The sequence below is a fragment of the Catharus ustulatus genome, chromosome 3 (assembly GCF_009819885.2).
Source record: "Catharus ustulatus isolate bCatUst1 chromosome 3, bCatUst1.pri.v2, whole genome shotgun sequence".
In the NCBI taxonomy this organism is placed as follows: domain Eukaryota; kingdom Metazoa; phylum Chordata; class Aves; order Passeriformes; family Turdidae; genus Catharus; species Catharus ustulatus.
The window spans coordinates 24291422-24312903 of NC_046223.1; the positions used below are offsets into that span (position 1 = coordinate 24291422).

At 41.7% G+C, this 21482-nt stretch overlaps 1 protein-coding gene across 1 annotated transcript in view; it reads left to right on the plus strand.

The window, feature by feature from the left end:
• Positions 1 to 21482, plus strand: part of KCNH1 (potassium voltage-gated channel subfamily H member 1) — a 173505-nt gene that overhangs the window by 45223 nt on the left and 106800 nt on the right. The window contains exon 7 of the mRNA XM_033055360.2: positions 5802 to 6231. Coding sequence (XP_032911251.1) covers positions 5802 to 6231 — 430 coding nt within the window. The remainder of the gene's footprint in view (positions 1 to 5801; positions 6232 to 21482) is intronic.

Here is a 21482-nt window from a genome sequence, read left to right on the forward strand (position 1 = left end):
GAAGCCTGAACTTTAGCAGTTCCATATGAGAGAAAAGTGCTGGAAAACTTAGGAAACATTTGTGCCAATGCTGAATATTTATCTTTTTAAAAATAGGTAGTAAGTAGGAAGTAAATTATCCTGCCTTTGAGCCTAGAAAAAAATCTTAATGCTTGGGTTAAGTGCATTTTCTTTCGGTACATGTAGAAAGTGAATAATGGCCTAAAAAGTGAATACTGTCATGTTGATTGAATCTATTACTAAAGTACTTGTGCTACTGCAGCTGTAGGAGGTGGGGTGAATGTAGCATTTTACTTATTTTCTGCAGTTGTTCATGCTACATCTTGTTTAGAATGGAAAATGAATTATTTCTCACTTTTTTTGGGGGGGCAGGTGGGGTGGCCTCAGTTATTTTTTATGACTGATCTTTAAACAATTTGTATTTTGGTTTTTTTCTAGGTGGGCTTTTATTATTCAATGAATTGAGTTGAATTTAATTTTGCATGGCAAATGAACAGCAGCCACTGTTTTTGTCTGTACAGCATCTATCACTGTAGTGTCCACTATCACTGTTCTTGGGGACCACAATAACACAAGTACCAATAATTGCCCTGCTTACAACCCTTGTGTTTTCACAGTGTCTCTGTCTCTTTTTCTGGGTGTGGAAGTAATAGCACAGCTCTTAAGTTGTCTGATTGAGAGGTAGAGTCAAAACATGGATACCCTGGATCCTGTGTTTGGAGACAAAGCTACTTACATGGCTGAGGTACCAGTGCGAGACAAGGGGTGCATTTGACTCTAAGTAGATTAGATCTTGCAGAAAGCAAGGAAATACAGAAGAAAATATGTGTAAATGTGCACAGTATATGAGGAGGTCTAATCAATGACAAATTATACGTGGAAATTTAGTTTTGGCAGTATTTTATGGACAAACTTATGAAGTATTTTCTTTGAATATAAAATATGGGCACTGCTTTCCCCTGGGATGGAGGCTGGTCTGTTTTTCTGTTTTTGGGGTACAGTTCTACTCTGCAAAGTATGTGTAGAAGGAGAGGGAGGGAAAGTGGTTGTGTTTATTATTTTAAGGGCTTTTGATATTCAAGTCTGTTCAATCAGTGGCTATGGATTTATTTCTTCAGTGCCTCAGTGCCTTGAGCTTGCCCTTTGGTTTGGAAGGGACTGGCTACACTTTCTTCCTTTTTTATGCAGCAGCTATCATTGGCAATGAAAGTAAACCTGCCAACCTATGAAATATTTATCAACATCTATATACAGGCATCAGCAGTAGAATTTTTTAGTCTCAGTTGCTTCAAAACGGTTGAAATACAAGTGTGTGTGAAATTCAGTATTTTCTGACATACTTGACCAAGTCCTGCATATTGAAGTGAACACTGCACCCAAGTTCTCTCTGTAAAAAAATACAATAAAAATGTACTATGTGTCTGTTCTGGCCATATAACAGATATTTTACTTTTTAAAAAAATTTTTGCATAGCCTCAAGGGGTGTTTTCTGTTGGATAGAGTACCAGTAGTTGCAACTGTGTGGGGTAACTCAGACACAGCTAGAACTCCAAGGAAAATTACTTAGCCCTTGTCCTTTCCCTGGCTGCCACACAGATATTCCTTATGGTGACCCTTTAGAGCAGAACCTCTGGGAGCGCCTGCAGTGCCATTTCTAGCTCTTTATGAACTGAGGTTATCCTGTTTCCTTTGGGCAGAATAATCTCTGGGTGTCTCTTCACCTGCCTCTCAAAACTGGCAGGAGTAGCAGGCCAAGAGGGTGGGACACACATCAAGAGAAGTAAATTGAGTTCAGGCTCCTTTGCGTGACATTGTGGAGCCATCTGTATGATAAAAGCATAAAAATAATCTGCACTGATAAGAGCATTAAAATGGACAATAATCTGAAAGTAGAGTTCTATTTAGGAAAGTGGTAATCTAAAATTGTCGGTTTTTCAATCCAGCAGATCTATTCCAGTGAGCATTAAAATATAACTTGCTAAATCTAGTGCCAAAAAGTACTGACTTAAGGTATTGCAGGACTATCTGATTTTTTCCCCTAATTTATGATCTGTGAAACAGTCTATTATGTTTCTGTTGTTTGTAACCACTTGAAATTCTTCCACTTAAAAATTTTTAAGAGTTATATGCATAATCATTTCCCTGTGCAGTTCTTGCTCTTGATATTGATCCCTTTAGGATAGACAAATCCTTTCCTTTGAAGAAATCAAAGAGAGAACACTGTTAACGCTGAAATAATAAAAAAAAAATCTATTTTTTAAAATAGAGCTTTTTCTGAACTTTTAGAATCTCATTGGCAATGCAGTCAGGTGAGTATTAGGAGTAATTAGAGTATTTAATGTATCCTTCCAGTGCAACCAAATCAAGTATATATTTTTCTGTAAGTATTGAAGTTCTTTTTGTACAAAAAGCCTAATTCTCTCTATTTCTGGTCAGAATTTGTTAGAATCAGTTTCTCCCAAATTATGCACTTCAATCCCATTTAAATTTTTAAAATAAAATTTCTTTTAGTGAATTTCACAAGGGAAATTAGGGTAAGAGAACATTTGAAAAAAGTATTCTGCCTTAGACTTTTAAAATCTAATTTCATGTATTTTAACTAGTATTCCAATTTTTCATATCCAATTTCTTGAACTTGTCTTCTATGATTCTTTCCTTTCCCCAAGTACAGTAGTTTCACGAATACAAGCCGCACGGATTATAAGCCGCACCCCCGGTGCCTCGACAATGTTGCTGTCTTTGTCAATAGATAAGCCGCACCCCGAATATTAGCCGCACTTTCGTTCGTCGCGAGAATCCGTGCGCAGCTTTCACAAATTGGCCAATTAGTAAGAGGATCGCGGCATAGCGGGCTTTACTGGCTCGGGGCGGGGCCAGGCAGGCTCGGCCCGCTCATGGTTGCCGACGGGGCCGGGTGGCCCAGCTCAGTGCCACGGCTTGGCGGGGCTGGCCGGGTGGTGCTGCCGCCGCCGCCGGGCTCGCTGGCCCCCCTCTCCCGTCAGCACCGCCCCGCTGCCGCGTTCGCTCGCCCGGCTGGCAGGGCTGCCGCCGCCGGGCTTGCCGCCCGCCCCGCTGCCGCTTTCACTCGCCCCGCTGCCGCTTTCGCTCGCCCTGTGCCGCGCCTCGCGAGCGCCGCGCCCGCCCCGCCCCGCTTTCGCGAGCGGCGCTTCTTTCGCGAGCGGCGCTCTGGCTCGCCGAGCGGCGCTTCTTTCGCGAGCGGCGCTTTGGCTCGCCGAGCGGCGCTTCTTTCGCGAGCGGCGCTTTGGCTCGCCGAGCGGCGCTTCTTTCGCGAGCGCCGCTTTGGCTCGCCCCGCCGGCAGGGCTGCCGCCGCCGCCACCAGGCTCGTCTGCACCGCCGCCGCATTTCCTCGCCCTGGCCGGCACTGCAGGCCCCCGCACCGCCGGGCTCCCCCACGCTGCTGGCCCCGATTCTGCTGGGCTTCCCCCGCTGCCAGGCAGCCCCACCCGCCGGCCTTCCTGCTTCTGCCATGCTCCCCTGCACTGCTAGCCCCAGTTCTCCCGGGCTCCCCCGCCATGCTGGCTCAGGCTCTGCCGCCCTCCCTGCCCCGCCCTGCTGGCTCAGGCTCTGCCGCCCGCCCCCCACACTGCTGGCCCCGCCTCTGCCAGGCTTTCCCACCTCAGCCGGGGCCGGCCGGGCTCCAGCTTGGCTTGGGGCTGCCGCGGGCTCTCACTTCCGTGTTGGCAGCTTTTAGAATTTTGTTAATAGATTAGCCGCCCCAGAATATTAGCCGCACTTCCGGGTTTCCACCAAAATTTTGGTCAAATTGGTGCGGCTTGTATTCGTGAAATTACTGTATTTCTAATCCTTAACTCTGTTTAATTTTTAAATAAGAATTAGTCAGATTCTAAGCTATTAAGTCCTTCCTAAACCATTATTAATTTTTGGCTTTGGTAGGACCCTTGCTGACAAACAACATTTTTGGGGGCTTTTCTTTTTAATATCAGGGATATGTTTAATTTGAAGCACAGGTTTTGCACCACTGCATTTGAACAAAAATAACACTCTTTTCTCTGATGTTGGGGTGGAGATTCTGAAGCACTGTGTGATTACAAGGCTTGGTTTGAGACTGAAACTAAAAGAGCACCATTTCTGGAGACCTCTCAAAATGTAAATAATTAGTGTTTCACTGCTAAGGTTTGTAAAGAGAAAAGGGAGAGATGGGCATTGATCCCGAGGGAAAAGACCAGAAGGCTGTGTTGTAATGTCCGAATAATTAGAATGCAGACACTAAATGTGCTTGTCACTCCAGAACTTGCATATACCTAATTGTAAAATGTGGTTATAATTTTTTGTGTTTTCCACTTTGCGTTTCCTCTCCATACTGAGTGTTTAGAAATACCTGCTTTCCCTCCCCTGGAAATTAAGGCCTTTTGTGTCATATTCTCAGAACTGGCATTGTGGCTTTGCTCCAGTGTTTACAAAACAAAGCTGGATGTGGAATGAATGGCAAATGTAAATTAACTTACTTTGTGTAGCAATTTTTTATGTCAGTGGCTTGAAAAGTTTGGCATAGATGCTCATAAATAGAATAGTTCATTTGTTCTCTTCTAGATTTCTGCAAATATCTCTGATTTAAAGGAAGTCTGCTTTTTTATCTTATTTTTTTTTTCTTCCCCTCTCTTTTTACTCCCCACCCCCTGCTTGCATTAGATCTTGTCCAGATACTTAATAGAAATTGATAGTGTGTTCCCAGGTAACAAATTACATCTGTCTCTGAAAATGAGTCAATGTAATCATGACAAATTCATGAAATAAAGGGAAAAGATATTGCTGCAGTCCTGGGGAACATGAGTCAATATACTTTATGTAATTATTTAATAAAACATCTTTTCTAGTGCATTGAAGCAGCCCAAGATACTGAGGCAGTTGTATTTATGCAGGAATAAACAAACTTCCAGTAAAAGCTGGTGACCAGAAGTATGCAATTATGCATTTCCAGAAATACTCATTAAACCAGTCTGCTTAAATTTTAATCAGACTTCTATGTATGAAGCAGTCTTGGTAAGAGGAAGTAGAGAAAAAAAAAGGATTTTTATGATATGCTATTCAGATCTTCTCATGCCCCAAATGGGTTTGAATTTTTTAATTTGACTTCTTGTGCAAATCTGTATAAAAGTTAACAACACAAAATCCTGCATACTGGCTTAATTCTGTTTTATGGGAACCATATTATTTTCAGCACAGAAGTACTGCATTGATATCAAAGCTGTCATAAAAAGGATATAATTTGAGGATTAGTGAGATATTTTAAATATTTAAGCTATATGTAGTTCATATGAGAAATGTCAGAGGACTGATTATCAATGCATGAATTTGTATTAGGAAGGTGGAGTCATAGGAAATGCATTGCAGGAAATAGGAAAACTACAAATTGCCAGGTGCTTCCAGTACTTTTTGGCCTTCTTTATTTCTCTTTCTGATATATCTGAGCTAAATACTGCATTTGTGTTAAATCTGAGACATTACATCTGATGTGTTGCATAAGAATTCACAACTGGATATGCAACAGACAGTCTGTCATTTGGAGTTTTTACAAAGGTAAACCTATTCAAATAATCTGAAAAGGGAGTTCAGAGAGCACACAAAATGGTAGTGGATGAAGGCAGGAGTGCATATATTCCTCCCTGGAGAGGGTCACTAAGCTTTTTGTGTTTCACAGTTTCTGTTTTCTGGTGGCTCTCTGTTTTTTATGGGTCACCTTGTTTCTCAGGGAGCTACAGTAATGAATATTGTTGCTTTCACATGAAATTCTAATGGCCGCTGTGCTTTATCCTTCCAGGGCATCAGCAGCCTCTTCAGTTCCCTCAAGGTGGTCAGGCTGCTGCGGCTGGGCCGCGTGGCTCGGAAGCTGGACCACTACATCGAGTACGGGGCGGCCGTGCTGGTGCTGCTGGTGTGCGTGTTCGGGCTGGCCGCGCACTGGCTGGCCTGCATCTGGTACAGCATCGGCGACTACGAGGTCATCGACGAGGACACCAACACCATCCGCACTGAGAGCTGGCTCTACCAGCTGGGAGAGTCCATAGGCACTCCCTACCGCTTCAACACCTCGGGATTTGGGAAGTGGGAAGGCGGGCCGAGCAAAGATTCCGTCTACATCTCCTCGCTGTACTTTACAATGACCAGCCTCACCAGCGTGGGATTTGGGAACATCGCTCCGACGACAGATGGGGAGAAGATCTTTGCTGTGGCTATGATGATGATTGGCTGTAAGTATTAGAGGTTCTGTCTTTTTCATACACAACACCAAGTGGCTGCATATCATGAATGCTGATTTCATAAGAGCATCTGTGTAATGGTTTGAAAGCAAAACCAGTGAGAGACTCCCAGTCAGAAATACAATTTAATAGGAAAAAAGAGAAAAATAAAATACATGCACTAGTACAAAAGAAAAACCATTGACAGAGTCAGAATACAACCTGACACCCCACTAGTTAGGGTGGTGGTGGCAGTCCAGGTGAAGTGGCCTTGTTGAAGTAGTGATCCTGTAGAAAGGTCTGGAAGCTCGTGTCCTCTGGAAACCAGTGGGTAAGGGCTGCCTTGGTGTTCCAAATCTCAGTTTTTATCTAGGTAGAAAAGCTTGGCTCCTCCCTGTGGTGGAGCATCTCCCAATGGGATGATGTAATTTTATCAGTCATGCAGTAGGACTCAAAGGCCCATTAACAGAAGATATCTTCCTGGAGGAAGGATGGGTCATGGAAAAGATAAAGAACACTGCCCCACCTGGTTTTACCAGATGGCCCATTAGCAGAGGATATCTCCCACAGAGATAAGAATCACTGCCCCACCTGGTTCCAGCACATGGAGATAGAATACATACTTACAGGCACTTTTTTACATTGTAACCTAGCACAACCTGGAATCCTGGTAAATATGATGCAGCTGAAAATATTTTTGGTGGCAGTGTAAGCATTACACACTTTCTTACTGGTTAGGTTTAAATCACAAGTAGGAGTATTGTTGTGACTAGCAAAAATTCAGTCATTTTGGAAGGAATATTCTGTCCAATATGCTCTTGTAAGTAAACCATAAAATACTTAAAGCTGGAACTGTTAAGAATTAATGCACATTTTTGCCTCCACCATTTTAGCGTGTGGCAAACTCTTTTCATGTTTGAGAGCTGTATACATTTGATAAGTGGCTCAGAGTGTGGGAGGAGGTCTGAGACCAACATCTTCAAAGGGGAGAGAAGTGGAACTCTTTAGGAACCACGAACTCTGCCATGGGCTGAGCATACAGACATATCCTAAAGCAAGGGGGGTGATGCTGTCCTTGGGCACCTCTGGCTCAGACATCCTTGTTTGAATGGATGTGTGTTGCCAAGCTGTTGGCCATGTTGTCATTTCAATGCAGGATGGGCATTCAAAGTGCCTTGAGAGCTACTTGGAGGTAAGAACCATATGGTGGCCACTGTTAAACTAGGTCATGGTTTTCTAGATGAGGGTGGAGTTTGAAAAAAATAAGGAAAAAATCTGCTTTGTCCATGGGAAAACATGTCATTATATGGAGAAAGATAGAAGCTTCTGTATGGTAATATTGCATCCAGAAGAGGAGAAAGTCAATCCTTGCTAACCAGAAAATTAAAACCAAATACACAGTGAAACTCAATTAGCAGCACAGTGCCTGTTGTAGAAATGTGAACCTTTGATTCTGATGTGTCCTTTTACAGCAACACTGAAGTCACACACTGAGACTATGTGTGCAATGTTAAGCCTACTGAAGGTTAGTGAGAAAAACGATCAAGACAAGCATTGTTGATCACAGGGATTGGGATATTTAGCAATAAAAATTGTTAATTTTATTCTTCTAGCTTTTTCCAGGGCTAAGAGTCCTATCATCCTAATAAAACACCCTGTAGGAGAAGGGAAATTTCAATAAAACATGGATAAAATTTTGCAGTTTTCTCATGAGAAGGTGCTTTAGGCAATGTAGTGATGCAGTACAAGACAGGCTTCCAAACATATTTCCTGATGAAGGTGCCAGTTTGATAGGAAATAATCCTGATCTTTGGCTTGTTGTTATGGCCATGATACTAGCTAGAACAAGAACAGCTAGTATTAATCAGTATTATTATTTAGTACTATGAACAATGATTAAGCATAGACTTCAAAAAGTCATGAATGTGCATGGGGTTATTTTGGACTTGTACCTGTTCCAAACTTGTCATATGACAATGTGGCAGAAAGAAACTGAATTTATGCATAAATAATGTTGATTTAGATGAGCAGAAAGAAAATGATAACCTTTCTTTTTGTGTGTTTTAGCCACTGCTCATTTGAATAGCAATAAGTGCAGTGTCAAAAGACTAGTGGCTTAAACGATACTATGGCTAGCTAAGCTTACAGTCACAAATTCTTTCGGAAGATCACCTTTGAAATATTTATCTTATCTTTATTTCTTAAAGAAGCTGACTTTTCTGGAAATGGTGATGGAGAAGGTGAACATGTGTGAAAATGTCTTCAAGCCCCACTTTTCTGGCATGGGCTGAATGTGAGGCTGCCCTGCAGAAAGTCAGGGTGCAGTGCAGGGCAGGGACTTTCCTTCCTGCTGGTGGCTGTCAAAGAAGCTGCAGCTCTGTGGGTCCTGGATCCATCCAGAGTCACAACACTGCCTTTGCAGCCTCCCTCTGATTATTGGTGTTGATGGTCTTGGCTTCAGTTTCTGTGAACTGTGTCTCCATGGCTTGGTAGGGGCACTCAGGAGCTGCTTCCCTGGAGTGTTGGCATCAAGTAGAGGGAAATGAAGAATTTGCTTTTAAAATGTGAGTTCTTCGTGCTCAGGATTATTTTTAGTACAATGGGTTTGACTGTGCAAGGTTCTTGTACCTCTGGGAAAGGTTGGTCATAGTGTGTATACATTGCTAGGTGGTATGGTGGCTCTGGAAAACTTTCAAGTCCTTGTTTCTAGCAACTTGGGTTCTAGTTTTGTTTTGGTTTAGTGGCTCAGTGTCTTGAACAGTTTCTGAAGAAGAAAGGTGTGAATAGCAGTGATACTTTTTTGTTTGATGTTGGATTGTTGTCTATTGAGCCTCTGTTTCTGAAGAGGACTGGCTGTATAAACAAGTGTTTTTAAGACATACATTGCTTTCTTTTCCACTGGCAAACTGACTGAAAGGTTTGTGCTACAGTCAGCACAGGCCTATGGTGACATCCAAATAAATGTTTGTGTCAGAATGGCTCAGAATATTAGAGGTGTTTGAAAGCATAAGCAGTTCATAACTAGTGTCCTTCCATAGGTCTAGTATGCTTATGCCCAGAGAGATGGAGTTAAGACTTAATTCCATTTTCTGTAAGACAAAATTTGGTTTGCCCTGCTGCTCAGCCATGGATGTGTCCACTTCTACTTGCTGCTTACTCCCTCTGTAAAGCTGATCCTGTGGCAGAATTTTATCTGTGTTGCATTAACTCTTTGTAGACACACTGACCACTAGTAATAGTACTTTACTGTGATATTTCACCGCTGTTTAAAAAAAATAGGTCAGACCACTTCCATTCTCTTTTATTCAAGCTTTCATTATGGTAATTAATAAATTCAGGTAACTTTTGATTGAAAAATTATAAATACTTTAGTGAAGCTGTCCTGGACCAGTGGGAATTTTGGCTGAGTTGAGTGCAAATGTTGACCCAGTAGAAGGTTTAATGTATGTAGCTTGTAGGAGGAGTGGGTGCATTGTAATAGCTGTGCACAGACACTGGGAAGGTGTGATTGAGATGAGTAAGTTGTCTGTGGGTACTGAGCCTGTGGGGCTGACTTTGTTGGTTGGGTTTACACTTGGGATAAAGTTTAAGAAAGCTTGGCTTTGTCTCAGCATCCTTGGTCTCTGCTTCAGGACCTCCTCCTGCAGGGAGGTGTTCTTGTGCTGTCAAGTGCAATGATGCACATGCTGTCCTACTGACCTCATTATGGCTGCAGTTTCCAGAGAGAAAGTGTTTTGCTGTTGGTTGTTTTGATATGGGAAGGTGAAGCCCCCAATTAGATTTGTGGGGGGTTGTGGCATACTCATAACCCCCGGGGATGTTTTGTCACTTTGCCAGCTCCACTGGAGGGGGTAGGTGAAAATTGCTATTGATTCTTGACCTCAAATAGAACACATCTGTTTGGGAAGATCAAGTCATTTTAAAATAGAGATGAAGTACCCGGTGGCTGCTTTTAACGATTTCTATTCTGTGGAAGCTTGTGTTTCATGTTACTATGTAGCTGCTTTTGCTGAACATATAGTGAATTAGTTTTGCAAAGCAAAATATCTTCACATCTGTGAACTGACCTGCATGGTTTTGCCTCACTTTCTTTATCGAGTGTATGTGTATGTATATAGAGAGAAAAGGAGGAGTGTTACTACAGGAAGTAAAAGCAATTAACTCCTCAGCTTCATTTTAAATGAAAAACATATTTGCTTATCCCTTTCCACAGATGGCCACTAAATTGCTAATTAATAGGGAATATGTCTACAGACAAATCTTTCAGTGAGGCTGATGTTACATAAAACCAGGCTTAAAAATGCTGTCTGGGTCTGCAGAAAGACATATATTTTCCATTTTTAATACTTGAGAAAAAAAAAGCTGTTTCAATTTTTGGTTTCTTCCCTGTGGAGACATATGCCTTGAAATTACAGTCTTTATATATTTTTCTCAGTGATTCTGTCAGGTTGGGTTGGGTATTGTTTATTTTTCCTTAGCACTAGCAGAAATCTGAGGACTTTCATTTGCAGTTTTTGTATCTAGATACTGTGTCAGCAATCCCCTTGCTATGCAGGCAGAGTAGGGATGAACAGTTCTAAAAATGCTTGGTGTTCTTGACTTTTGACAGAAAATAATACTGATGGATGCTTGCCTATTTGGATTTTGAGCAATGGAGCAAAATCCATCATTTTTGGGAGTCTTTTTTTGGTGTTGTCAGTTGCATTGAAAGATCCCAAGCTTTTAGTGCTTGTTTATGCTAAATTCTCCTTTGTTAGGTAGGAACTTACTGGAACTACAGGGCTTGACTCATCCAAAATATGAAGGAAAAGGCACATATTTGAATGCTAAATGAAGTCATAAATTCCCCTGTGATCACTGTACTTAGACCAGATAGTGAGAGGGATCATGGAAAAGACAAAAGTAGGAAGTTAAAAGGTCAGATTCATGAACATGCATGCTTACATACTGTGATGAATTGTCAGCCACTGAGTTCATTAATCAAAACAGTCCAGAAACCCAAGCCACTCCTCTTTGTTGATGGTGTGCAGTGCAAGCATCATGCAGTCCTGCAGCACTTCAGCTATTTCTCTGATTAAGGTAGACACAGATCCCAGGAGAACGGAGTAGCTGTCTCAGCTTTGATCAGCTTTGTCTGTGAATAGTTTCTTTCTCATTAGACTAAAAAACCCCACCAAAAATAAACCAGACAAAACCACCAAAACAATCCAGAAATGAGAATAACATTTGGTAAATGTGAAAACATAGGCAGTTTTGTTTATAGCACTCTTGCTGAAAGGAACAGTGGTGTGACCATCCCTTTAGGAAAATCTTGGTGGCAGATATCACAATGCACAGGTCAGATTTTCCCTTTCACAGCCTCACAGAGCATTGGTGTGCTTTGGTGATCTCCAGCAGGGTAGGAAGTATTTAGTGGCTCTTGTGAACAAGGATAGTGAGGAACGGAAAACAATAAACTATTGATACCAAAACACCTGGACAAGGTGGAGGCATTGCAGCATCATGTTTGATGATCTTCCTGAGGCATGATTTCCCCCTCATAAAGCAGGTCATAAATTGAAAAGCAAATGGATGTTGCCATTTACTAAACATGTATATAATGACAAGAGCAATGCATTTACCCCTAGAACACCTTCTGGGTGATGGGGGAATGTGTTGGAATAATTTTAGCTGGAAGTTGGTGGCCTGAAGCTAAGGGCCAGCCCTGTGCCAAGTGTTAGTTAGGTTTGCTGAGGGTATCGTTAATGGGTGCAGCACAAATGCCTAAGATAAAGGCCCAAAGCAACTTTCTCTGTGCTCAAGGGTATTGCCAGTGTAGTGTTTTGGGTTTGGGGAAATGCTGGGAAAGGAAAAAGAAACCTTGTCTTGCAAAAACTCTCTCTTGAATTCCTGGTCTTTGTCACATCCCTGGCAAAATGACAAAAATCTCTCAGGTGCCATGGATCTCTTGCAAGCTCCTGAAGTTGCAGATGGAATGCTTTCTATAGGGCTGATAGTTTTTGCATTAATTTTCATTCTCATCTATCTTACCCAACAGCAACACTACTCTAGCCAGTAATTCCTATTTTAAATGTCTGGATTTTAATTTATTTTTTAAATTTCTTTTTAATAAGTATGTTCAGTCTTTGCAGTTCTGTTTCTTCACCCCTCTATGCTGAGCTTTGTTACTTTTTATTTGATGCTAGTCATGATATTTAAAGAGATGGTGTGCTATTGCTGTAATTGTTAAACAACTGTTTGGGATTTCTGAATGTTATTTTGCTTGGATACTTTCTCCACTGGAATGAACCGTCAGAAGTATTGTGGATATATTTCTGTGCTACAGCAAATTTCAGCAAAGTGATGGGGCTGGCAGAGAAGTGGGTAGAGTTTCTCTGTGGGTTAGAAGAGGGTTTAACTATTAGGGCAGGATTTGGTCTGGTTATGTCTGAAGGTGAAAATGTCTCAATTTTTCTTGGTAATAGTAAAGAATGAGTAAAAACCAACCAAAAAAACCTAAAAACCAAACCACCAACAAAAAGCCAACTCCAAAAAACAACAACAAAACCTGCCAAAACCTCAAAGTCATTGTGATAAATAGAAATAAAATAGATAGACAATGTTGTTTCTGGCTTTTTGGATATATAAACAATCCTTCAGACATCGGAGTCCTGAGGGATGCAATTTTCAGCGGAGCATGTCGGCATTTCTCATCAGTAAACGTGGGGTGCACTGGGTCGTGGTGGCATTTTCAGCCCCACTGATGAGCCAGAGCTCCTGGCCTGCACAGAGTTACATCACTGACATTCAGTGCAGACAGGCCATGGAGGAGAGATGCAATCAGTGCTGGCAGGCTTCACAACACAGCAAGCTCCTAAGTCAGAATCGAGCTCTTAAAAGCTTCCTCCTCTTTGGGTAAGGATGTCCAGGACCTGCATGGTTTTGTACTGAAGCACAACCCTGTTCCCCAGGACTCAGCACTGGGACCAGTCTTGTTTGATACCCTTCTGAATAATCTGGGTGAGGGGGACCAGTGTACCATCAGCCAGGCCAGGAAGGCTCTGCAGAGGAGTCTGTACAGGCTGGATTGATGTGCTGGGGCTGATGTGAGGTTCAACAGGGTCAAGTGACAGGTCCTGTGCTGGGGTCACAGCAACTTCGTGCAGCTCTACTGGCTTGGGGCCCAGAGACTGGAAAGCAACCCAGCAGAAAAGGATCTGGGGGTGCTGGTGACAGGGACTGAACATGAGCCAGTGTGTGCCAAGTGTGACCAAGAGGGCCAATGGCATTCTGGCTTGTACCAGCAATAGTGTGGCCAGCAGGAGCAGGGCAGGGATTGTCCCCTGTACTGGGCACTGGTGAGGTCACACCTCAAATCCTGTGTTCAGTTCTGGCCCCTCACTACAAAAAAGACATTGAGGGGCTGGAGCGAGCCCAGAGAAGGGCACCAGAGCTGGTGGAGGGTCTGGAGCACAAGTCCCATGAGCAGCTGAGGGAGCTGGGGATGTTTAGCCTGGAGAAAAGGAGGCTCAGGAAGACTTTGTCACTCTCCTCAACTCCCTGAAATAAGGGTGTAGCCAGGTGAGGCTCAGTCTCTTCTCCCAGGTAACAAGTGATAGGATGAGAGGACATAGCCTCAAGTTGCATCAGGGGAGATTTAGCTTGGATATTAGTAAAAATGTCTTCATGGAAAGGGTGTTCAGACGTGGGAATAAAGTGCCCAGTGAAGTGGTGGCGTCTCCATGCTGGAGGTATTTAAAAGATGTAGATGTGGCACTTGGGGACGTGGTTTAGTGATGGACTTGTCAGTGCTGGGTTAAGGTTGGACTCAATGATCTTAAAGATCTTTTCCAATTTGAATGATTCTGTGGTTCTATGATAAAACAGTGGTGTTAAAGCCAGAAAAAAAGCCTTTAGGTGATGCCTATCTAAACAGAGAATTCCTACAAAATCATCTCCAGGCAAAGATGGGCTCTGTTGTTTTTCAGGTTCGCAACACAAGTGCTAATGCTGTAATAAATCTGTCTTAGCCAATGACTATGGCCATATTCATGTGGGGTTAGTCCCCTCCTCAACCCAACACACTTCAAAGCAAGAAGAAAGTGCTTTCTGTGGTATATTCGTATGGTAGTAGTTTGTTTCTTGGCCTGGGTTGGGGGTGCTTAAATTAATTCTCTGTGAGATGTTATTTCTTACAATGTAAAAATGAGTAACCAGTATTCCTTCTAGTGTTATTTAAAACATATATGACCAGATTAAAGCGAGATTAAATGCTTGCTATTAAATTTTTGGCAAAATATAATTTGGAAAGGGCAAGTGTAAACTGCCCATGTACTTTTGGCTGTAGGGAAAAAGAATATGGATGTTCCAGAGTTACATCTCATACCTATACTCTATGAATTGTCCCTTGATATGTTATCTTGCCATAATGACAAAAAATTTCAGGCTGTACTTCAGCCTAATAGAGCTAGAGAAACACCCTACTTCAGAATATACTAGAATTTAATTGCTAGAATAGTCCCAGGATATAGTCCATATCTCTACCAGTACTCTGCAAATCCAATCAGGACAATTTTTGAAGTGAGATTTTTTAAAAAAATTCTTTTTCTCAAGCTTTTTACAATTCATTTCTCTCCTGCAGAGCTTAACGTTGCTCCCCGAGACATTGGACAACTTTTGAAAGAACTGTAAATGCAAATGGAGAAAAATAGTTCTGTTTGACAGAAGAGAAGATAAAAGTTTGAAGTGTTAATGGTTTGCTGTTTCCAGGATTTGAGGAGAGCTCACACTACAGTAATATTATAGATAATTGCCTTTTCTCCTTCTTTCACACAGCATTTCTAAATTTTGTCTTTTTAATAGGTAGGAGAAAGATAAGGGGTCCCAGCTGTGGATATCTTTGTTTTGCACCTGATGTCTTTCATATCACATGCAGGATTTTGCTTTCTTTAGACATTTCTAACATTACTTCCTATAAGTAGATTTAAAACACTGAAATGTGCTGGCTTTATCAAACTTTAATCAGAGTGTGCTACCAAGTTGGTTTAAAATCTTAAAGGAACAGGATTCACCCAAGTTAATTTGTGAGAGAAGAGCTTGATGCATCCAGGACATGGACTGAGAGAGGTGAGGAATATAAAAAGAATGAAAAAATATTTCAGGCAGGAACCAGGGGATAATATGCAAGATAAATATTTTGTTCCCTAAAAAAAAATCTGTGAGAGACACAGTGCTTTGCTATGCAGGATAGCAAACCTTGGGGTTCAGTTTACAAATTTATTCTCAAACTGCTGAATTACACAACAGCTTGTTGTTGGCTTGTCTGTCAGAATTACATTATGGATTCCTGCTTGTGGAATTGGCTAAATATGTGGAACATACAGAAAGCATGACAAATTTTGCAGTGTCTCTGCATTGCTGGGAAGCCTTTCTTTAAGCAGCCTACTGTATTGCTGAAGGATGGCAATCCTGGTCAAGGATTTGTTTTATATAAGTCTGTTTCTGACTAAGAAAAATGCAATTAGATAGGCATGACAGGGGAGAAATAGTAAAATAGCACATCCACCCATATGACACATTGTGCCACTTGTCATCTAATATGTGAAATATGATGGAAATTCTGAAGCATCTTCTAAGCACTTTTCACTTCTGCATCAGCTTCAAAAATTGTATGGTTATTTTAATATCTAATTTCTTTTTGACTCAGACCTGCTGTAGGTTACAAAGTGTTGGAGTAGAAGTAGCTTGCCTATCTGGAATGGGTAAGTGGTTTGTAGATCATGATATGACCTTAACCACTTGGATAAGCAGTCTCATGACATCTTGAGAATGAATAAGGCTTAGTTGTGCTATCAGATCACTGAGTTTTAGTGCATTTGGCTGCTTTTATATTTTAAAGAAAGATTTGGGTGTTTATAAAAGTGATAGGGAATGTTTTAGAGGAGGCAAATGCTGCTGTGGCTCACATGCAGTCTACTTCTTGGAGTTGAAAGCTCTGAAATACACTAGATCTGAATTTGAATTATTATCTGAAGACATATCCTATCATAAGCAGCAGCCTGTTGGAAGGAATTCTGATCTACTGAGAGAATATGGAATATATGTAAAAAATATCAGTATCTTTTATCCACTGTACAGCAACTCTTGCTGCTACTGGTGTGAAAAATGTGGAACGAGACAAGTAACATATTATTAGGTCATATTGCCTGGAAGAAAAGGAGAAAATTTATTCTTCTAACCAAAGGATTTTGGCAGCTAGTAGGTTCTAAAATCTCAAGTGCCTTACGGTAAAGAATGAAACAGTTGAGGTACTAAGGCATGGCTTTTCTGACTCACCTCAATGTGAATTAGGACTGTTTTTTTCCTTCTTTGAAATCAAACCAGTAACTGTACCAAGTGGTGTGGAATTAAATTTTTCTGGTGAGATAGTGGGCGAACCTTTCCTTCCCCTGTCACCATCCAAAAAGCAAATTTGTGTTGGTGGATGAGTGCAGCTGAGTGGGATGATTCAGGGTTGTGGTTTGGTACTTCTTCACTGCAAAGGTCCTGCAGGATTTTCACTACAAAATAACAGGAAACTGGAGATGGATAATATCTTCTAAGTGTAGAGAGGCCAAATGGAAGGAGACAGAATTGGGCTTAAGATAATTAATTTCTGTCTTTGAACTTTAATGAGGAATTTTTTTTTGCAAGTTATTTTCTGATAAAATTAAGATTTACTTGGAAAGCATGAAAAATAATGGAGTTTTTGGATCATCCTGGTCCACAAAGGTCTTAAACAGTCTCAGAGCTTCTAGAAACTTCATCAAGTGAATTCTGAAAGCTGTAAACTTACTTATTACCGTTCTATGACTTACTGATAGTTTGTACTTTTAGTACAAGTTTTGCCAAATATGAAGTAGAAGACTTGCTCCAGTTTTGAACCAACACTATCCTAATTTTAATTTCCAAAATCTTTCTCCTCTTTCATATTCAGAAGGCAATTAAGTGGAATTTCACGTCCTAATGGTCAGGCCTGCTGTGGCACTTTGTGTGTATGGTTCTGGACAGTGTGCATCCTTTTGCATCAAACACACAGATCTGGCAATGATTTGGTCTTGGAAATCTCAGTATCCACTGAGAATAGTTCACAGAGCTGCACCCTAAATCTCATGTGGCCTACTTCCAGTTCTCTTTCCTAAAATGGACCACCATTTTTCTCACTTATTTCCCTCTATAAGCCTTCATTTCTGGGCCTGTCACCACTCTGAGCTTTGCCATCCCACACTAGCACCATCATCCTGGTTTTATTTTTTTTTTCCTCACAGAGAAAATTTAATAAGAAACAAGGAACCAGAAGAGATACTCAATTTGTCTTGTTATGCCCCTTTGCTTTTTGAGAGGGAAGTTGTTATAAATTGTAATTCCTGGAGCTTCTCATTCCTTAACCATTTGCTGCACTTTTAAATTCTTTTTGAGTTTGCTGCATTTAAATCGGGAGGGATGAGAGGGGAAATGAAGGTGATTTCCTGTATTGCAGCAAATAAGTTTTGATTGCTTAATTCACTTCTGTTTTGGATATTTTTGATTTTGCTTATTTTTTCCTTATAAAAGCCTTTCTTTGCATGACCTAGAAAATTATAAAATCAATTTTATCAGGAACTAAGTATGCCAAAACTAAAGATTTCAGGAACTGTCTTTCTCACACTCCTTGCAAATAAGTTGTCTGCAGGTTAGTAATGAGATGACAGCTACAGAATGTGTGAGGGGGAAAATGGGCATTTTTCTGGAAAGGAGCCTTATTCCACATGAAGTTAGCAACATCCTGTGAAAATCACAGAGGAATTACCAAACAGAGACATGACTTTGAGCAAACCACTGTGCAGTGTAGGTGCTGCACAGACTGTGGGCATGGAAAGGAGAAGATGACCTATCAATGTGCCACCTTTGGCTCATAATGCAATTCTGATCTACTCATGCAGTGAAAATAATGTCTAATTTTTTTAGATAATAAAATAACGTGCTCTGAACCTTCATGTATATGGTAAACTGAAGTGACTGGAGGCTGTGCCAGATGCTGTCTGCAAGAGGCATTGCAGACACAGGGAGCTGAGGCCCTTATTGAGGTGAGGTGTTCACCTGTGGTGTTACCTTCCATGCCCTGTTTTCCCTTCTCTGCCATTCTTATGTATTTAGACTGTGCAGGGAGGTAGGGAGGACCTGCCTCACGTTCCAGATCCTCCTGCTTGCCCATGCTGCATGCACTGGTGTAGGTGTTTCCAGGAGGCACCTGAGAACAGTGACTCACCAGTAGATGCTGGCATGGTGCTGCAGTATGGCATCTGACCAAGAGGGCAGCTTTCTGGGGAAAAAAGGAAAAGGGGAGAGGCAGGTGAGTCACATTCTTTTCCCCTCACTGATATAAGAGAAGACAGCACACTTGTTGTGAGAACCACAAGAGTCAGATCCAAACTTCTCCATGTATGTTTGGAAGTATGAGAAGAGCAGTGAGGCAGAGATCTGTGTGACATTGCCAAGTGCCTTCTGGGGTATGACTTGAAGCTGCCAAGTAGATGGATGCTCCAGTTTTCCAGTGATGGCATCAGAAGGTCCTTTCAGGCCAGTACAGCTGAGTATTCACTTTTTTGGGCTTCTGCTGGTCAGTTCCTAAGTGCACTGACAGGTGTGAGATGGAAGAATGTGGGTTACTGTGATTCCCTGGCATCTTTTGCTGTTATGATGAAGGGTGTGTGGGTGAGAAAAAAGGAGAGCAGGTGTTGAGAGAGAGAGAAATACAACTTGAAGTTGAAACTAAGGTTTCTCCTTTTCTTTTACAAACTCTTAAACTTCTTTTTTGACTGCTTCCCAAAACAAACAGAAACTAACATGGTGCATTGTTGGAGTCAGTGAGTTGGGGGTCTTTCTGAATTTTTCAGAGAGAAATTGGTGTTTAAGACGGTTGTTTCCCCATGGTGGTTACAGACCTGTTGTCCAAAAGATGGGCAGTATTTCTCTTCTTCAGCCCTTGTGGCTGAAAGAGTGTGGTTTGAAGTGTGATGATGCATTAAAGCAGACAAGGACTTGAAGAGGGAATTTGAGAGAGTTATTTATGTGAGGAAAAAGTGCATGCTGGGGCATGAGGTAAGTATGGCCAGTTGGCTGTGCTGATTTTATAAGGTTTGATATTGTGCTGTAGAAAGTGCATCAGATTGTGATTATGTCAACATAGAAGATATCTCCCTTTGTGAGGGTGCAGTTCAGGCCCAGAATGGAGTTATTTTTTATTCATATGCAGCCTTCAATAATACAGAAGACTGGAGGGAAGACTACTGTTTTATGGGACCATTGTGTTGTATCATTGGGCAGCCAGACAGAAGAAAATGCTCTGAGCCAGTTTGGGTTGAAATGGAAAATATGATACAGCAGGCAACTATATCAAAAAAGATATGAATGGTTCAGTACATGGAGTTCTGGTACAACAGCAAGGGTCCAAAGCACGATGAAATGGGCAGTTCAACAATGAAATACTGGGGTAGATAAGACATACAAAAACTGAGGAAGGTAACAGCCTGAGGGCAATCACATTTCCCAAGCTGTTTGCCTTCATTTGGGAAGGACAACAGCCTGCTGTGAAGCTTGTCTCCTCTTGCTTTGGGGCACTAGCTGTGGTAGAACTGGTCAGGAGCAGAACTGACTTGCCAGCCTTGCACACTCTGCACAAACAGGTTGAATGTTGAATCGGTGTTGATGACACAAGTACTGCCCTTGTGGCAGCAGTTCCAAGTTTTCCCTCCTACAGCTGTTCTGTAAGCACCATCATGGGTGTACTCACTCTCCAGAGGTTTAATACGAGACAGAGACCGAAGGGAAGAGCAGTGGGGAAGAATTCTGGGAAAGCAGCTGCATGTGAATGAGAAATAATTCCTGTAAGCTTTTGATGTTGGCTATTTTCAGGGGTTGGGGGCAGGATCTGTAGGACCACGCTTTAAGGTTAACGTTGGAGATGGCTGAAGAGTTAGATTAATTTTGGGTAAATGGGCAGTGAAACAAGCTGCTTCCCAGAAGAAGGCAATATGGATTGAAGAAAAGAAAGAACTTAAATCCCAGACTGCTATGTTTGTGCACGTGTGTGTGCTGCTAGCATGGCTTTTTCCTCCTTCAGTTGCTGTCTCTAACCTTAACCTGCCAGACAATACTGCTTTATACATTTAAGAGAAGAGTTTCTGGGGTTTTGTACCATTTTCTATGCAGTGATGCACAAAATGGTTGATACACAGTAATATTTGCCTGAGGCCACACAGCCAGATTTCCTGCTGGTTGCTAATGGGAAAGTTTGTCCATCAGTAGCTACACAGCAGTACTTCTGTTTTAGCAGTTTTGGAGGACTTCGCCATCAGTTGCCTGGTGAATCAAGAGCACTCTTGTAAAGCAGGACTGCTTTCCCAAACAACCTGCTCTTTAAAGTGCCTGTTGGTTGTTGGTCATTTTAAAAGCCTCAGGATTTCTTGCTTCTCACGCTTCAACAGGCTGTAGATTCATCTAAAGTGAAAATAGAGCATTTACTGTAGTTACAGCTGAGAAACAGCAAATTTCCTCCCGGTCTCTGCTGAGCCCATGTCCAAGGGAGGGCAGGGGAAGCAAGCAAACTGGTGCCCCCTTTCTGAATGCTCAGGTCCCCCAGGAGAGGGAGGGTAGCATAGAAATGTTCCAGCTGAAGGAAATAACATACAGCCCACAAATCCTGTTTACCCTAAGGGTAAGATTTTACTTTTGCGTCAAGTTCTTCTCTCCTGACTCCAGCCATGCCGTACCTGAAGTGTTCTGGGAAGAGTTGCAAAGGCTTGAGACCCTGTGAGAGCTGCCAGTGTTTCAAGAGTTTTGAAAGCATCAGCTTTTCAAAAAGTTTCTTCTTTTTTGCAGAAAAGGAAGGTAAAACATCTTTCATTAAAGGGTTGGATTTCTTCTGAACTTGACTCAAAATTGCTGTTTGCAAATGCACTTACTCTTCCTCATATTGGAATAGATTTTAAATTATGTCAATTTTCAATGTTCAAGCAAAAAAATGTCTATTGGAGGAATTGGAGACTATCTTGTGTGCTGTCACATGATCTTTTTTTGCCAGTATTTTTCATGAGGGCTTGATAATTTGTGGTTTAGCTTCAGATTTTCCCCATTTGGTAGACTGAAAGCCTGACTTTATGTTGCTACACCTCGGAGGCAGAATATATTTATAATTTATTACCTTTATTATTATCATACTTATAAAAAACAATGAACCTGGCATTAAGAATTAAAACTATCCATGT